Genomic DNA, 17,369 nt, shown 5'->3' with positions numbered 1-17,369 from the left:
GACTTAACCCTATTTGGTGAAAGACTATCTTCTGTATACCACCCCTACCTTGTCACCTACCTTGTCACAACTGATTGGCTCAAATGCATTAAGAAGGAAAGACATTGCACAAATTAACTTTTAACAAGGCACACCTGTTAATTGAAATGCATTCCAGATGACTACCTCATGAAGCTGGTTGAGAGAATGCCAAGAGTGTGCAAAGCTGTCAAGGCAAAGGGTGGCTACTTTGAAGAATCTCAAATATAAAATATATTTTGATTTAACACTTTTTTTGGTTACGACATGATTCCATGTGTTATTTCATAATTTTGATGTCTTCACTATTAATCTATGATGTAGAAAATAGTCAAATAAAAACCCTTGACTAAGTAGGTTTTCTGAAACTTTTGACCGGAAGTGTATGTCACTGACTGTCAGTGACATGTAGCTGGCCACAGGCTATATCATCTCATGTTACTGTAACTACAAGCCGTCCAGCACATTGACTAGGTTTGAGACTGCGGGTGTGAAGCTAAACAGGACCATGGGCTGCATCTCAAAACTCTAGTGCTTTTTCTCTTCTCTGCGCTGATCGATCAAACAAATGATGAGCAAAATAAATATGGTTGATGCCCTCTTGGAATTCTCTCTCAGCTTTCCAGATTGTCTACATCAGCATTGATGGAGACCAGAAGACTATTGAGATGCAGCAGCCCATGTCTGAGGTGTTCGCTGCAGTCCTGCAGTACAATACGGACTCCATTACACAGCTGCTGGCCTGGTTGTGCTGAGTGGGCATGTATTCTCTCTAGAACCAGGGGAACGCAGCCCGGTAGGGTGACCTTAGTGGGTTACTACATCAACCTGCTCACACTCTTTTCACCTTGACTCATTTTTTAATTTTTTAAATTTTTAATTTCACCTTTATTTAACCAGGTAGGCTAGTTGAGAACAGGTTCTCATCATTTACAACTGCAACCTGGCCAAGATAAAGCAAAGCAGTGCAACAAACAAGAACACAGAGTTACACATGGAATAAACAAACAGTCAATAATACAATAGAGAAAGTCTATATACAATATGTGCCAAAGAGGTAGGACAAGGGAGGTAAGGCAATAAATAGGCCATAGTGGTGAAATTATTACAATATAGCAATTAGACACTGGAGTGATAGATGTGCAGAAGATGAGTGTGCAAGTGGAAATACGGGGGTGCAAATGAGCAAAATAAATAACAGTATGGGGATGAGGTAGTTGGATGGGCTGTTTACAGATGCGCTATGTGCAGGTGCTGTGATCTGTGAGCTGCTCTGACAGCTGGTGCTTAAAGTTAGTGAGGGAGATATGAGTCTCCAGTTTTAGTGATTTTTGCAGTTTGTTCCAGTCATTGGTAGCAGAGAACTGTAAGGAAAGACGGCCAAAGGAGGATTCGGCTTTGGGGGTGACCAGTGAAATATACCTGCTGGAGTGTGTGCTATGGGTTGGTGCTATGGGGACCAGTGAGCTGAGATAAGGCAGGGCTTTACCTAGAAAAGACTTGTAGATGACCTGGAGCCAGTGGGTTTGGCGACGAATATGAAGCGAGGGCCAGCCAACGAGAGTATACAGGTCGCAGTTGTGGGTAGTATATGGGGCTTTTGTGACAAAACGGATGGCACTGTGATTGACTGCATCCAATTTGCTGAGTAGAGTGTTGGAGACTATTTTGTAGATGACATCGCCGAAGTCTAGGATCGGTAGGATAGTCAGTTTTACGAGGGTATGTTTGGCAGCATGAGTGAAGGATGCTTTTTTGCAAAATAGGAAGCTGATTCTAGATTTAATTTTGGATTGGAGATGCTTAATGTGAGTCTGGAAGGAGCTTGCAGTCTAACCAGACACCTAGGTATTTATAGTTGTCCACATATTCTAAGTCCGAACCGTCCAGAGTAGTGATGCTAGATGGGCAGGCAGGTGTGGGCAGCGATTGGTTGAAGAGCATGCATTTAAGAGCAGTTGGAGACCATGGAAGGAGAGTTGTATGGCATTGAAGTTCGTCTGGAGGTTAGTTAATACAGTGTCCAAAGAAGGGCCAGAGGTATACAGAATGGTATCGTCTGCGTAGAGGTGGATCAGAGAATCACCAGCCGAAAGAGCGACATCATTGATGTATACAGAGAAAAGAGTCAGCCCGAGGATTGAACCCTGTAGCACCCACATAGACTGCCAGAGGTCTGGAAAACAGGCCCTCCGATTTGACACACTGAACTCTGTCTGAGAAGTAGTTGGTGAACCAGGCGAGGCAGTCATTTGAGAAACCAAGGCTGTTGAGTCTGCCGATAAGAATGTGGTGATTGACCGAGTCGAAAGCCATGGCCAGGTCGATGAATACAGCTGCACAGTATTGTCTCCTATCAAGGGCGGGTATGATATCATTTAGAACCTTGAGCGTGGCTGAGGTGCACCCATGACCAGCTCGGAACCAAGATTGCATAGCGGAGAAGGTACGGTGGGATTCGAAATGGTCGGTGATCTGTTTGTTTAACTTGGCTTTCAAAGACTTTAGAAAGGCAGGGCAGGATGGATATGGGTCTATAACAGTTTGGGTCCAAGGTGTCACCCCCTTTGAAGAGGGGGATGACCTCGGCAGCTTTCCAATCTTTGGGGATCTCAGACGTTACGAAAGAGGTTGAATCGGCTAGTAATAGGGGTTGCAACAATTTTGGCGGGTAATTTTAGAAAGAGAGGCTCCAGATTGTCTAGCCTGGCTAATTTGTAGGGGTCCAGATTTTGCAGTTCTTTCAGAACATCAGCTATCTGGAAATGGGGAGGCTTGGGCAAGTTGCTGTGGGGGGCACAGGGCTGTTAGTAGGGGTAGCCAGGTGGAAAGCATGGCCAGCCGTAGAAAAATGCTTATTGAAATTCTCAATTATTGCGGCTTTATCGATGGTGACAGTGTTTCCTTGCCTCAGTGCAGTGGGCAGCTGGGAGGAGGTGCTCTTACGCTCCATGGACTTTACAGTGTCCCAGAACTTTTTGGAGTTTCTGCTACAGGATGCAAATTTCTGTTTGAAAAAGCTAGCCTTTGTTTTTCTATCTGCCTGTGTATATATGTTCCTAACTTCCCTGAGAAGTTGCATATCGTGGGGGCTATTCGATGCTAATGCAGTACGCCACCGGATGTTTTTGTGCTTGTCATGGACAGTCACGTCTTGGGTGAACCAAGGGCTATATCTGTTCCTGGTTCAACATTTTTGAATGGGGCATGCTTATTTAAGGTGGTGAGGAAGGCACTTTTAAAGAATAACCAGGCAACCTTTACTGACGGAATGAGGTCAATATCCTTACAGGATTCCCGGGCCAGGTCGATTAGAAAGGCCTGCTCGCTGAAGTGTTTTAAGGAGCGTTTGACAGTGATGAGGCGTGGTCGTTTGACCGCAGACTCATTACGGAAGCAGGCAATGAGTCAGTGATCGCTGAGATCCTGGTTGAAGACAGCAGAGGTGTATTTGGAGGGCAGGTTGGTTAGGATGATATCTAAGAGGGTGCCCGTGTTTACGGATTTGGGGTTGTACCTGGTAGGTTCATTTGATAATTTGTGTGAGATTGAGGGCATCTAGCTTAGATTGCAGAATGGCCGGGGTGTTAAGCATGTCCCAGTTTGTCACCTAACAGCACAATCTCTGAAGATAGATGGAGGGCAATCAATTCACATATGGTGTCCAGGGCACAGCTGGAGGCAGAGGGTGGTCTATAGCAAGCGGCAACGGTGAGAGACTTGTTTCTGGAAAGGTGGATTTTTAAAAATAGAAGCTCATATTGTTTTGGTACAGAGCCTGTCTTACTATCCAGGTATCTCTGCAGTAGATTGCAACTCCGCCAGTTCTATCTTGTTGGAAAATGTTATAGTTAGGGATGGAAATTTCAGGGTTTTTGGTGGTCTTCCTAAGCAAGGATTCAGACACCGCTAGGACATCCGTGTTGGCAGTGTGCTAAGGCAGTGAATAAAAAAAACTTAGGGAGGAGGCTTCTAATGTTAACATGCATGAAACCATTCTTCTTCTCTCAGCTCTGATAGCAAGGGCTCACTTCCAACTACAGGGAGTCTTACCCTAATGAAGCAGGGCAGTCCTGTGTGGCTCAACACTGACCTCTTTTGCAAGGAGCACCTGCGCCTAATTTTAAATGTAGACGAACAAAAAAACTCAGGAACACAATGAAAAATATTTGACATAATAAAGCTAGAATCCTTAATTTCTCTTGACTCACTGGTGCGCCTAAATAAAAATTCTAATTCCGACAGCTAAATATTTAAGCAAATATGCAAGTAAAATAGTGGCACTGTAGAGCCCTGCACCTGGAACGTCAAAACATTAACGCCGTTGGCCCAGTTCTAGTACTTACTGTCAGGGCAGTGAAGTTGATATAGAAATCAACCCCTGCCTCGGGAGTTAAATGCATGTTAACTTCTCCCAGCTCTAGGTATGAATTGAGGATGAATGTGAACCAGCAGCCTCCCATGGCATCTCCGTACGGCCAGCCCCAGCCTGGCTACAGCCAGCCTAGCTACGCTCCCTTGGGAGGCGGTTACCCCGGCCCCTATGGACCCTACAGCGGCCCCGCTACAGCCTACCAGCCTGGGGCTCCACAAGGTACGTCTGTCCCTCTTTCCCTAACCTTACTTATCCCTCTGGTTCGCTTCTTCCCTCTTGCTTCTTCTTCCTGTCTGTTTAAATCAAATCAAATCAAATTTTATTTGTCACATACACATGTTTAGCAGATGTTAATGCGAGTGTAGCGAAATGCTTGTGCTTCTAGTTCCGACAATGCAGTAATAACGAACAAGTAATCTAACTAACAATTCCAAAAAACTACTCTTATACACAGTGTAAGGGGATAAAGAATATGTACATAAGGATATATGAATGAGTGATGGTACAGAGCAGCATAGGCAAGATACAGTAGATGATATCGAGTACAGTATATACATATGAGATGAGTATGTAAACCAAGTGGCATAGTTAAAGTGGCTAGTGATACATGTATTACATAAGGATGCAGCCGATGATATAGAGTACAGTATCTACGTATGCATATGAGATGAATAATGTAGGGTAAGTAACATTATATAAGGTAGCATTGTTTAAAGTGGCTAGTGATATATTTACATCATTTCCCATCAATTCCTATTATTAAAGTGGCTGGAGTAGAGTCAGTGTCATTGACAGCGTGTTGGCAGTAGCCACTCAATGTTAGTGGTGGCTGTTTAACAGTCTGATGGCCTTGAGATAGAAGCTGTTTTTCAGTCTCTCGGTCCCAGCTTTGATTCACCTGTACTGACCTCGCCTTCTGGATGACAGCGGGGTGAACAGGCAGTGGCTCGGGTGGTTGATGTCCTTGATGATCTTTATGGCCTTCCTGTAGCATCGGGTGGTGTAGGTGTCCTGGAGGGCAGGTAGTTTGCCCCCGGTGATGCGTTGTGCAGACCTCACTACCCTCTGGAGAGCCTTACGGTTGAGGGCGGTGCAGTTGCCATACCAGGCGGTAATACAGCCCGCCAGGATGCTCTCGATTGTGCATCTGTAGAAGTTTGTGAGTGCTTTTGGTGACAAGCCGAATTTCTTCAGCCTCCTGAGGTTGAAGAGGCGCTGCTGCGCCTTCCTCACGATGCTGTCTGTGTGAGTGGACCAATTCAGTTTGTCTGTGATGTGTATGCCGAGGAACTTAAAACTTGCTACCCTCTCCACTACTGTTCCATCGATGTGGATGTTTATGTTCTTCCCAAAAGCTAGCTTGCCTTCTGCAAAGTAGTGTCTCTGTGCCTGTTGCAAAGTTTACTCATTGCCTTTCCTGTGTGTCTCTGTGTGAGAGAGAAAGGGAACTAAAACCTGTTTGGATGTATTTGATTGGAGCAGTGTGAATGCTTGTATGTGTTCCTCCTCGCCCGTCTTTCAGCATTTCTTTTCCTCAGTACATGGTGTCTGCCTCTTCTTGTCTTTCAGGTTATTCTACCTATGCCAGCTTTCCCTCTAAGGCTGTGCCAGCTAACCCAGTCTCTGACCTGCCCTCTCCTCTTGAATTGGGTAACTGCTTCCTCTTGGCTCCTCCCACCTACATGCTTCTACAGCATGCTGGTCATGTGTCTGAGAGCAATGGTTCTCATGAACTGCTTAAAGTTCCAAATCTAAGATGTAGCTTTTTCACATGACTTTACCTGCAAGGTATGCAACATACCAACGTATAAGGTATACTGCCCAACCTTACCTTAGGATGACTAACTTTACCAACGTATACGGTATACTGCCCAACCTTACCTTAGGATGACTAACTTTACCAACGTATACGGTATACTGCCCAACCTTACCTTAGGATGACTAACTTTACCAACGTATACGGTATACTGCCCAACCTTACCTTAGGATGACTAACTTTACCAACGTATACGGTATACTGCCCAACCTTACCTTAGGATGACTAACTTTACCAACGTGTAAGGTATACTGCCCAACCTTACCTTAGGATGACTAACTTTACCAACGTATACGGTATACTGCCCAACCTTACCTTAGGATGACTGACTTTACCAACGTATACGGTATACTGCCCAACCTTACCTTAGGATGACTAACTTTACCAACGTATATGGTATACTGCCCAACCTTACCTTAGGATGACTGACTTTACCAACGTATATGGTATACTGCCCAACCTTACCTTAGGATGACTAACTTTACCAACGTATACGGTATACTGCCCAACCTTACCTTAGGATGACCCAACTTTACCTTAGGATGCCCAACCTACCTTAGGATGACTAACTTTACCAACGTATACTGCCCAACCTTACCTTAGGATGACTAACTTTACCAACGTATACGGTATACTGCCCAACCTTACCTTAGGATGACTGACTTTACCAACGTATACTGCCCAACCTTACCTTAGGATGACTGACTTTACCAACGTATATGGTATACTGCCCAACCTTACCTTAGGATGACTAACTTTACCAACGTATACGGCCCAACCTTACCTTAGGATGACTAACTTTACCAACGTATACGGCCCAACCTTACCTTAGGATGACTAACTTTACTAACGTGTAAGGTATACTGCCCAACCTTACCTTAGGATGACTGACTTTACCAACGTATAAGGTATACCGTCCAACCTTACCTTAGGATGACTAACTTTACCAACGTATATGGTATACCGTCCAACCTTACCTTAGGATGACTAACTTTACCAACGAATATGGTATACTGCCCAACCTTAGGATGACTGACTTTACCTTACGTATATGGTATACCGTCCAACCTTACCTTAGGATGACTGACTTTACCAACGTATATGGTATACTGCCCAACCTTACCTTAGGATGACTAACTTTACCAACGTATATGGTATACTGCCCAACCTTAGGATGACTAACTTTACCAACGTATATGGTATACTGCCCAACCTTAGGATGACTGACTTTACCAACGTATATGGTATACTGCCCAACCTTACCTTAGGATGACTACCAACTTTACGGTAACCAACCTTATGGTATACCGTATACTGCCCAACCTACCTTTGACCTTTAGGATGACTAACTTTACCAACTTTATATGGTATACTGCCCAAACCTTAGGATGACTAACTTTACCAACGTACTGCCCAATATGGACTTTACCAACGTATAATACTGCCCAACCTTAGGATGACTGACTTTACCAACGTATATGGTATACTGCCCAACCTTACCTTAGGATGACTAACTTTACCAACGAATATGGTATACTGCCCAACCTTAGGATGACTAACTTTACCAACGTATATGGTATACTGCCCAACCTTACCTTAGGATGACTGACTTTACCAACGTATAAGGTATACTGCCCAACCTTACCTTAGGATGACTAACTTTACCAACGTATATGGTATACTGCCCAACCTTAGGATGACTGACTTTACCAACGTATATGGTATACTGCCCAACCTTACCTTAGGATGACTGACTTTACCAACGTATAAGGTATACTGCCCAACCTTACCTTAGGATGACTGACTTTACCAATGTGGTTTTTTTTTGGCAGGAAGTAATCCTCCATTTAACATTCTTGCGTTGATGATGTAACATTCATCATAGGTGATGATGTAACTTCAAGAATGCATCCGCTGTGTTTCAAACCTGTGGTCATTGCAGTCAGGTGCCTAATAGCCTCCCTCTCTCTCAGGATCTGCCAGGGGCCCCCCTCCAGTCTCCACCAACCAGGCCTACTCCCAGTATGCCCAGGGAGACATTCAGAATGGGCCCCCACCTATGGATCACTCTATGGCTCAGCCAGCTCAGAGGTCAGACAACACACATGAAGAGTAGACAGCGGTTGTGGGTGTGTGTCCAGATGTTTGTGTGTGTGTACTGAGTTGTTTTTGTGTACGTGTGTCCAGGCCGCCAGTGTGTCAGCCATATAGCCACGGTGCTATGAACTTGTCGGGGCCACACCCTTCTTACCCCCAGCAGTACGGGGTGCAGCCCTCCATGCAACAGATGACCAATCAGATGTCAGGGATGCAGGTCGGGTCAGGCCCCCTCACCTCTGCTGGGCCGGGATATGGTAAGAAATTATTTCGAATGAATCAATTGATGAATTTCATGCCGAACTTTGCATCCTACTAAACACAACTCTAGTTACCGATTCTTGCTGAATTGAATGTTCTTTGCTCTTTCACCAGCTCCACCTCCCAGCTCCGAGCCTCCAATCAGTGCTGCCTACTCCGCTGCAGCCCCTCCCTCCTATACACAAGCTCCTCACCCAGTGTCTGGTGCCCCCTCCCAGCCTCCCCCTCCCAGTGAGCCTGCAGCCCCCCAACCTTACTATGATGGCCCTCCTCCCTCTCAACAACCACCTTTCCCCTCCTCCGCCCCCCCTCCCTCCCAACCCTTCCCCTCCTCCTCTCCATACTCGGGCCCTCCCCTTCCAGCCAACCCCGGGCCCCTGCAGTCTCTCGACAACAGTCCTTCCCACCTGGCCCCCTCCCCTGCGCAGCAAACCTTTCCCAACTCTGCTCCTCCTCCAGTCTCCCAGGCCTTGTACTCTGGCCCCCTCCCTCCTCCCGACCTGGCCCTTTCCCACCTACCTTGCATCCCCTGCCCAGTACCCTGCCGCCCAGCCCCGTCCCAACCCGGGCCCCCTCACTTCCACTCTGGCCCCCTCCCCAATGCCCCATGCCACCCCCTCTATGTCCCAGCAGCAGGCCAACCCCCCTTCCCCCTGGCCCCATGCAGCAGCCTCCTCAGCCTGGCATGCATGGAGGATACCCAACCCAGCAGAATGGTGAGTCCACCATGTTCAAACCCCTGTACAACTTCTACCAGACCGCTGGTTTGCTTTTGACAACAAAATGTTGTCTTGGTAGGTCCACCATTTTCTAGCCAATAAACCAGAAGAGTTTCTAATAGATGGATGAATATTTTTCTCCTTAGGTGCGTTTGGGCAGCCCAGAGGCCCCCAGCCCGGCTATGCAGGCCCGCAGTATCCTGGGCAACAGAACTACGGCGCAGTCCCTGCCCCCACACCTGCCCCCACACAGAAGAGACTGGACCCTGACTCCATCCCCAGCCCAGTAAGACACACGCACTCTCCCCATCCTGCTAACACACAAACACTTTGTCCTGTGATGTATTAGTGTGTTGGTGAAAATGATGTTAGATATTGTACCGTGTGTGTTTTTGTTTAACTTTCCTTGTGGGTACCAGCAGTCCTCACAAGGATAGTAAAACAAGGAAAAGTGGGTACATCTTGCTGGGCCCTAAGAGTAAAAAAAAAATGCTATTTTGGGGGGGATTTTGGATGAGAATCAATTCTTTCAAGGATAGCAATACAAAACTGCATGTCTGTCTAACAGTGTAACCCAGTCCAAGTTGAGCATGTGCTTCAGACTGATGATCTGCTGGCCTTCTCTCTGATCACTGACTAATCTAGAACCAATAATCCCAGTCTGGACAATCAGTCAGGGATTGAATAATCCTGCTACAGTTATTCTCATCCTCTTGTCTCTTTGTCCTGTTTTTTTTTCTTTTCGTTTGTTTTAATTTGATGATTTGCTGGACAAAACTCTGTTGTGAATGTAAAGCAAGCGTCTGAGCTGCCGGCTGTGCAGAAATTCAGACATAGAATAGACCCAGATGCTATCCCCAGTCCAGTAAGTCTCCTGTTTACCTTGTAACCCCAATGCCCTACCCCGCAAATCATTATCCTCCTGTCTACACCTAACCCAATGCCCTACCCCATAAATCATTATCCTCCTGTCTACACCTAACCCAATGCCCTACCCCATAAATCATTATCCTCCCTACCTAACCCGCAAATCATTATCCTCCTGTCTACACCTAACCCAATGCCCTACCCCGCAAATCATTATCCTCCTGTCTACACCTAACCCAATGCCCTACCCCATAAATCATTATCCTCCTGTCTACACCTAACCCAATGCCCTACCCCGCAAATCATTATCCTCCTGTCTACACCTAACCCAATGCCCTACCCCGCAAATCATTATCCTCCTGTCTACACCTAACCCAATGCCCTACCCCATAAATCATTATCCTCCTGTCTACACCTAACCCAATGCCCTACCCCGCAAATCATTATCCTCCTGTCTACACCTAACCCAATGCCCTACCCCATAAATCATTATCCTCCTGTCTACACCTAACCCAATGCCCTACCCCATAAATCATTATCCTCCTGTCTACACCTAACCCCAATGCCCTACCCCATAAATCATTATCCTCCTGTCTACACCTAACCCAATGCCCTACCCCATAAATCATTATCCTCCTGTCTACACCTAACCCAATGCCCTACCCCGCAAATCATTATCCTCCTGTCTACACCTAACCCAATGCCCTACCCCGTAAATCATTATCCTCCTGTCTACACCCTAACCCCTATGCCATACCCCTTAACCCATTATCTCTGTCTGCACCCTAACCCCTACACGCTAACCCCTCTGCTATACCCCTTAACCAATCATCCCTGTCTGCACTCTATGCCCTAATCCCTTACCCCAGCCCAGCAATCGTCTGTGCAGCAATCATTTAGCTGTGGCGCTGCGCAACGTCAAAATCATTGCTGCCGCCGTCAAAAAATATGGAAGATGAAAAAGTATTTCTGCTGAAGCTTTACTTTAAAGATGCTGGAACAGTCCACATTGACCTTTCCTCTGCAAACAAAACGATATACAATAGAGATCAGATAACCCCGTAGTAGAATATTTGATCTGTTCACGGAGTTGGCTTGTGTGTTCTATGCGAGATAAATATTCCTCTCGAAGGCGTATTGAAGAGCCATAGGGAGGGAAACATACATTCTGACAAGCAGTCAATGCACAACAATTCTTGCAATCGTGGGAAAAACTGATGATTTATTTATTTTTCACCTTTATTTAACCAGGTAGGCTAGTTGAGAACACCTTTATTTAACCAGGTAGGCTAGTTGAGAATAAGTTCTCATTTACAACTGCGACCTGGCCAAGATAAAACAAAGCAGTTCGATACAAACAACACAGAGTTAAACATGGAATAAATAAACATACAGTCAATAATACAATAGAGAAAGTCTATATACAGTGTGTGGAAATGAGGTAGGATAAGGGAGGTGAGGCGATAAATAGGCCATGGTTGCGAAATAATTACGGTATGGCAAAAACATTGGGGTGATTGATGTGCAGAAGATCAGTGTGCAAGTAGCGGTACTGGGGTGCAAAGGAGCAAAATAAATAACAGTATGGGGATGAGGTAGTTGGATGGGCTATTTACAGATTGGCTATGCGCAGGTGCTGTGATCTGTGAGCTGCTCTGACAGCTGGTGCTTAAAGTTAGTAAGGGAGATTTGAGTCTCCAGCTTCAGTGATTTTTGCAGTTTGTTCCAGTCATTGGCAGCAGAGAACTGGAAGGAAAGGCGGGCCAATGGAGGAATTGGGTTTGGGGTTGACCAGTGAAATATACCTACTGGAGCGTGTGCTATGGGTGGGTGCTACTATTGTGCCCAGTGAACTGAGATAAGGCGGGGCTTTACCTAGCAAAGACTTGTAGAGGACCTGGAGCCAGTGGGTTTGGTGACGGATATGAGGCGAGGGCCAGCCAACGAGAGCATACAGGTCTCAGTGGTGGGTAGTATATGGGGCTTTGGTGACAAAACAGATGGCACTGTGATTGACTGCATCCAATTTGCTGAGTAGAGTTTTTGAGACTTTTGTAGATGACATTGACGAAGTCAAGGATCCTTAGTCAGTTTTACTAGGGTATGTGTGGCAGCATGAGTTAAGGATGCTTTGTTGCGAAATAGGAAGCCGATTTAATTTTGGATTGGAGATGCTTATTGTGAGTCTGGAAGGGGAGTTTAGTCTAACCAGACACTTAGAATATGTAGACAACTACAAATACCTAAGTCCGAGCCGTCCAGGGTTGTGATGCTGGATGGGCGGGCAGGTGTGGACAGCGATCGGTTGAAGAGCATGCATTTAGTCTTGGTCAAGTTGCTAATGGTCTTTGTTAAAGAGGGGGATCTTCCCAGCTTTCCAGTCCTACTTTATTTATTTCTAACCTCCTAAATAGCACAAACAGCACCAATTTTTATGCCCAGAGTTTGTAGCAGTGGCATGGTTAAGTATGTTACCGCTCCACAACAGGCTGTGACTGCATAGGGGGATAAATGTAACACGGGTCAATTGTTTTATAACTTGAGGTAAAACCCCACCTTATTTTCATCCATTTTGGAGTAGAAATTAGATTTTTTTTTTTTTTAAGTCACCAGAAGTGAGCTTCTCAGTCCTAGATACCCCCCACTGCTACAAGTTTTTTCCCAGAGGAAACACTGCCCTGACCCTCTGGAGCCCACCTTTGCCTCTGGGGATCGACCATGCTCACTGTGCTGATACCCTCCCCCACCCACCACCACCACCTCGCATGCCAGCCTGCAGTATCTCACTCACGATTCACCCACAATTCCCTGCATTGTGATGTTTGTCCACGATCATTCTACATTTGTGTTACACCCTCCCTAGTGGTTTTGGTGTGTTGTGCACTGTATTCTACAGTGTTGCTGTGCCATTTTGTTAGTATCATGGGATTTAGGGCTGCATGATATGGGCAAAACATAGTATTGCAATTTGACTTGCTATATACAGTGCATTCAGAAAGTATTCAGATCCCTTGACTTTTTCCGCATTTTATGTTACAGCCTTATTCTAAAATGGATTACATTTTTTTTAAATCCTCATCAATCTTCACACTACCCCCATAATGACAACGTGAAAACGTTGTAAAAATATTTACAGTATTCAGAACCTTTGCTATGAGACTTGAAATTCAGTTCAGGTGCATCCTGTTTCCATTGATGATCCTAGATGTTTCTACAACTTGATTGGAGTTCACCTGTGGTAAATTCAATTGATTGCACAATTGATTGTCTATATAAGGTCCCACAGTTGACAGTGCATGTCAGAGCAAAAACCAAGCCATGAGGTCGAAGGAATTGTCCGTAGAGCTCAGAGACAGGATTGTGGCGCGGCACAGATCTTGCGACGGGTACTAATTAATGTCTGCAGCATTGAAGGTCCCCAAGAACACAGTGGCCTCCATCATTCTTAAATGGAAGAAGTTTGGAACCACCAAGACTCTTCCTAGTCTGAGCAATCAGGGGAGAAGAGCTTTGGTCAGGGAGGTGACCAAGAACACGATGGTCACTCTACCGATGTAAATGTGTTATTTCAGTTTCTGCTTTGTCATTATTGATGGGGAAAAAACAATTTAATCAATTTTAGAACAAGGCTGTAACGTAACAAAATGTGGATACTTTCTGTATGCACTGTACATCAAAACACAAACTGTTTGAATCATAGACGTATATAATCATTTGTATTAAGAATCCGCATCGTTCTTGTTTGGAACAATCTGACAGCGTCTGCGCAGCCGCAAGAGTAGAGGGAGAGCGGCGTTTCAAATTACTGCTTCCGTTATAGATCTCTTGCGATGTTAATATTGCGATTTTTGACGTAAATTCCGTTAATTACGCAGCCTTATTATGGGATGGCATCGCTGTTTTCAAACGTTTTTATTTTCTTACTCTCTCTGCATGCGTTTTCTTCTCTCCTCTATCGTATTGACGTTAGTGTGTCTGTACTGCCGTTCTCTGTGTATTACAGATCCAGGTGATTGAGGACGACCGGGCCAACAAGAGCAGTGAGCCGTTCACCACGGGGGTCAAAGGTCAGACTCCGCCCCTTGTCACCACCAACTTCCAGGTGAAAGACCAGGGCAACGCCAGCCCGCGGTTCGTCCGCTGTACAGCCTACAACATACCCTGCACGGCCGACATGGCCAAACAGTCCCAGGTCCCCCTGGCAGCCGTAATCAAACCTCTAGCCATGTTGCCCCCCGACGAGGTGAGACACACACACACCACACCGCTATCTCCTCTGGTCTTGTCATCACATTCACGCTCTCGTTTTATTGTTGTGTTAACATTTCTCTGAGCTTAAACAACCCTGTTGTCTCTCAGACCCGTCCGTACATGGTGGACCATGGGGAGGCCGGTCCTATCCGCTGTAACCGATGCAAGGCCTACATGTGTCCCTACATGCAGTTCATCGAGGGCGGACGCCGCTTCCAGTGTGGCTTCTGCAGCTGTGTCACAGACGGTGTGTGTGTGTGTGTCCAGGAAGATATTGTGTTAGTGTGGTATCGTTATTGTAGGTTATAACACGGTCTAAGTATATCCATCCATCCACAGTGCCTCCCCACTACTTCCAGCATCTGGACCACACAGGGAAGAGGGTGGACTGCTGCGACCGGCCAGAGCTCTCTCTGGGCAGCTACGAGTTTGTGGCCACCGTCGACTACTGTAAGGTAGGTGACTACTGTGTTTTTCTGAGAGACTGGAGGCCTGTAGCGTTGCTCCATTTGGACCAGAAGATTTTCTCAAAGAGCCAGATGAGAGGACCAAGCTTGGCACAATACCAGAGATTCTCATGATGTAATATGCTCAATATGTCTAGTCTAAATACTAAGTTCTTCTCTCTCTCAGAACAATAAGCTCCCCCAGCCCCCGTCGTTCATCTTCTTCATCGATGTGTCTTACAACGCCGTGAAGAGTGGCATGGTTAACATCGTCTGTCAGGAGCTCAAGACTCTACTGGACTACCTGCCCAGGTACACACACACACACACTACCTGCCCAGGTACACACACACACTGCCTGCCCAGGTACACACACACACACACTGCCTGCCCAGGAACACACACACTGCCTGCCCAGGAACACACACACTGCCTGCCCAGGAACACACACACACACACTGCCTGCCCAGGTACACACACACACACACTGCCTGCCCAGGTACACACACACACACACTGCCTGCCCAGGTACACACACACGCACACTGCCTGCCCAGGTACACACACACGCACACTGCCTGCCCAGGACACACACACACACGCACACTGCCTGCCCAGGTACACACACACGCACACTGCCTGCCCAGGACACACACACGCACACTGCCTGCCCAGGACACACACACACGCACACTGCCTGCCCAGGTACACACACACACACACTGCCTGCCCAGGTACACACACACACACACTGCCTGCCCAGGAACACACACACACTGCCTGCCCAGGAACACCCACTGCCTGCCCAGGAACACACACACACACTGCCTGCCCAGGAACACACACACACACACTGCCTGCCCAGGTACACACACACACACACTGCCTGCCCAGGAACACACACACACACACACTGCCTGCCCAGGTACACACACACACACACTGCCTGCCCAGGGAACACACACACACACACTGCCTGCCCAGGTACACACACACGCACACTGCCTGCCCAGGTACACGCACACTGCCTGCCCAGGTACACACACGCACACTGCCTGCCCAGGTGCACACACACGCACACTGCCTGCCCAGGTGCACACACACGCACACTGCCTGCCCAGGTGCACACACACGCACACTGCCTGCCCAGGTACACACACACGCACACTGCCTGCCCAGGAACACGCACACTGCCTGCCCAGGAACACACACACTGCCTGCCCAGGAACACACACACACACACACTGCCTGCCCAGGAACACACACACTGCCTGCCCAGGAACACACACACACACACTGCCTGCCCAGGAACACACACACACACTGCCTGCCCAGGTACACACACACACACACTGCCTGCCCAGGTACACACACACACACACTGCCTGCCCAGGTACACACACACACACACACACTGCCTGCCCAGGAACACACACACTGCCTGCCCAGGTACACACACGTACACCAGCGAATTAATAACATTTTGTGTCTTGTCCCTCCAGGGAGAATCCAGAGGCAGACTCGGTGGTGCGTGTGGGTTTTGTAACCTACAACAAGGTGTTGCACTTCTACAACGTCAAGTCCAGCCTGGCCCAGCCCCAGATGATGGTGGTCAGTGACGTCAGTGACATGTTCCTCCCACTGCTCGACGGCTTCCTGGTCAACGTCAACGACAGCCGGATGGTCATCGAGAGGTACACACACACACACACGCACGCACCAGATCTCCAGACTAACATTTCCGCTGGTGCATCTATGTTTTTCAGTTGGTGGCACCAGCCCATGATTTGGTCACAGCTATTTTGTTCTTGCGCTATCACGCGATAGAGAACATATGTAAATAGAATAGGGATTTTCAAGGTGAGGAGAAGAGCAGACAATCGATGTCCATCTGGTCTAATACAAGTTGCAACAGGGAGACGCCTCCAGAACAGAAGCAGAGAAAATGTGTAACTCTGCTTCTCCAAGAAGGTCCTTCTATTCTAATCTCACAGCACCGACGTTCTGTCAACACCAGCTGCTACACAATACAGTGACCGTGTCCTCTGTCCTTGTACCTTCAGTCCGGCGTCAGTCGCTATCAACAGATATGAGAACAATCCATAACATTCAGTATCAAGTCTAGTTACCATCAACCCAGACCCAATGAGTCCCAAATAGAGCCGGGAAATCCTGTGTATTACATAAAGGGAAAATCTGAAATATTCCGGCTCTAATAATCATTTTAGTCTCATAGACTACTGAGATGGCATTCAAGAAATAACTTGTTTTCATCTAACAAGTTGTGATAGAAAATGTTTTTATGTGCAACCTAATCCAGTGATTGTCATGAATTTCAGATTTACAAATAGATTATTTCTGTATTTACTGTTCAATGGAGATGAATTTGCCTTCATTTTTATATACTAATATCATGGGCTTCTTTTGGGGGGCTAATTCACTACCTGGTTAAGTGGAAACTCCAAACACATGACCTAGATTGCGAACTCTAAATATAAACCCAAAAACATGAGCTAGAT

The 17,369-nt window shown here is 46.7% G+C and overlaps 1 protein-coding gene across 1 annotated transcript in view; it reads left to right on the top strand.

The window, feature by feature from the left end:
- The window catches only part of LOC112223227 (protein transport protein Sec24C), a 30,732-nt gene that overhangs the window by 3,596 nt on the left and 9,767 nt on the right, over positions 1–17,369 (top strand). Inside the window, exons 2-12 of the mRNA XM_042305530.1 lie at positions 4,437–4,612; positions 8,183–8,300; positions 8,397–8,563; positions 8,682–9,123; positions 9,201–9,283; positions 9,433–9,572; positions 14,157–14,396; positions 14,513–14,651; positions 14,744–14,859; positions 15,038–15,162; positions 16,353–16,544. Of these exons, the coding sequence (XP_042161464.1) occupies positions 4,456–4,612; positions 8,183–8,300; positions 8,397–8,563; positions 8,682–9,123; positions 9,201–9,283; positions 9,433–9,572; positions 14,157–14,396; positions 14,513–14,651; positions 14,744–14,859; positions 15,038–15,162; positions 16,353–16,544 (1,919 nt within the window). The 5' untranslated portion in view covers positions 4,437–4,455. The remainder of the gene's footprint in view (positions 1–4,436; positions 4,613–8,182; positions 8,301–8,396; positions 8,564–8,681; positions 9,124–9,200; positions 9,284–9,432; positions 9,573–14,156; positions 14,397–14,512; positions 14,652–14,743; positions 14,860–15,037; positions 15,163–16,352; positions 16,545–17,369) is intronic.

The sequence above is a fragment of the Oncorhynchus tshawytscha genome, linkage group LG24 (genome assembly GCF_018296145.1).
Source record: "Oncorhynchus tshawytscha isolate Ot180627B linkage group LG24, Otsh_v2.0, whole genome shotgun sequence".
NCBI lineage: Eukaryota > Metazoa > Chordata > Actinopteri > Salmoniformes > Salmonidae > Oncorhynchus > Oncorhynchus tshawytscha.
This window is presented reverse-complemented; position numbering and strand designations above follow the sequence as displayed.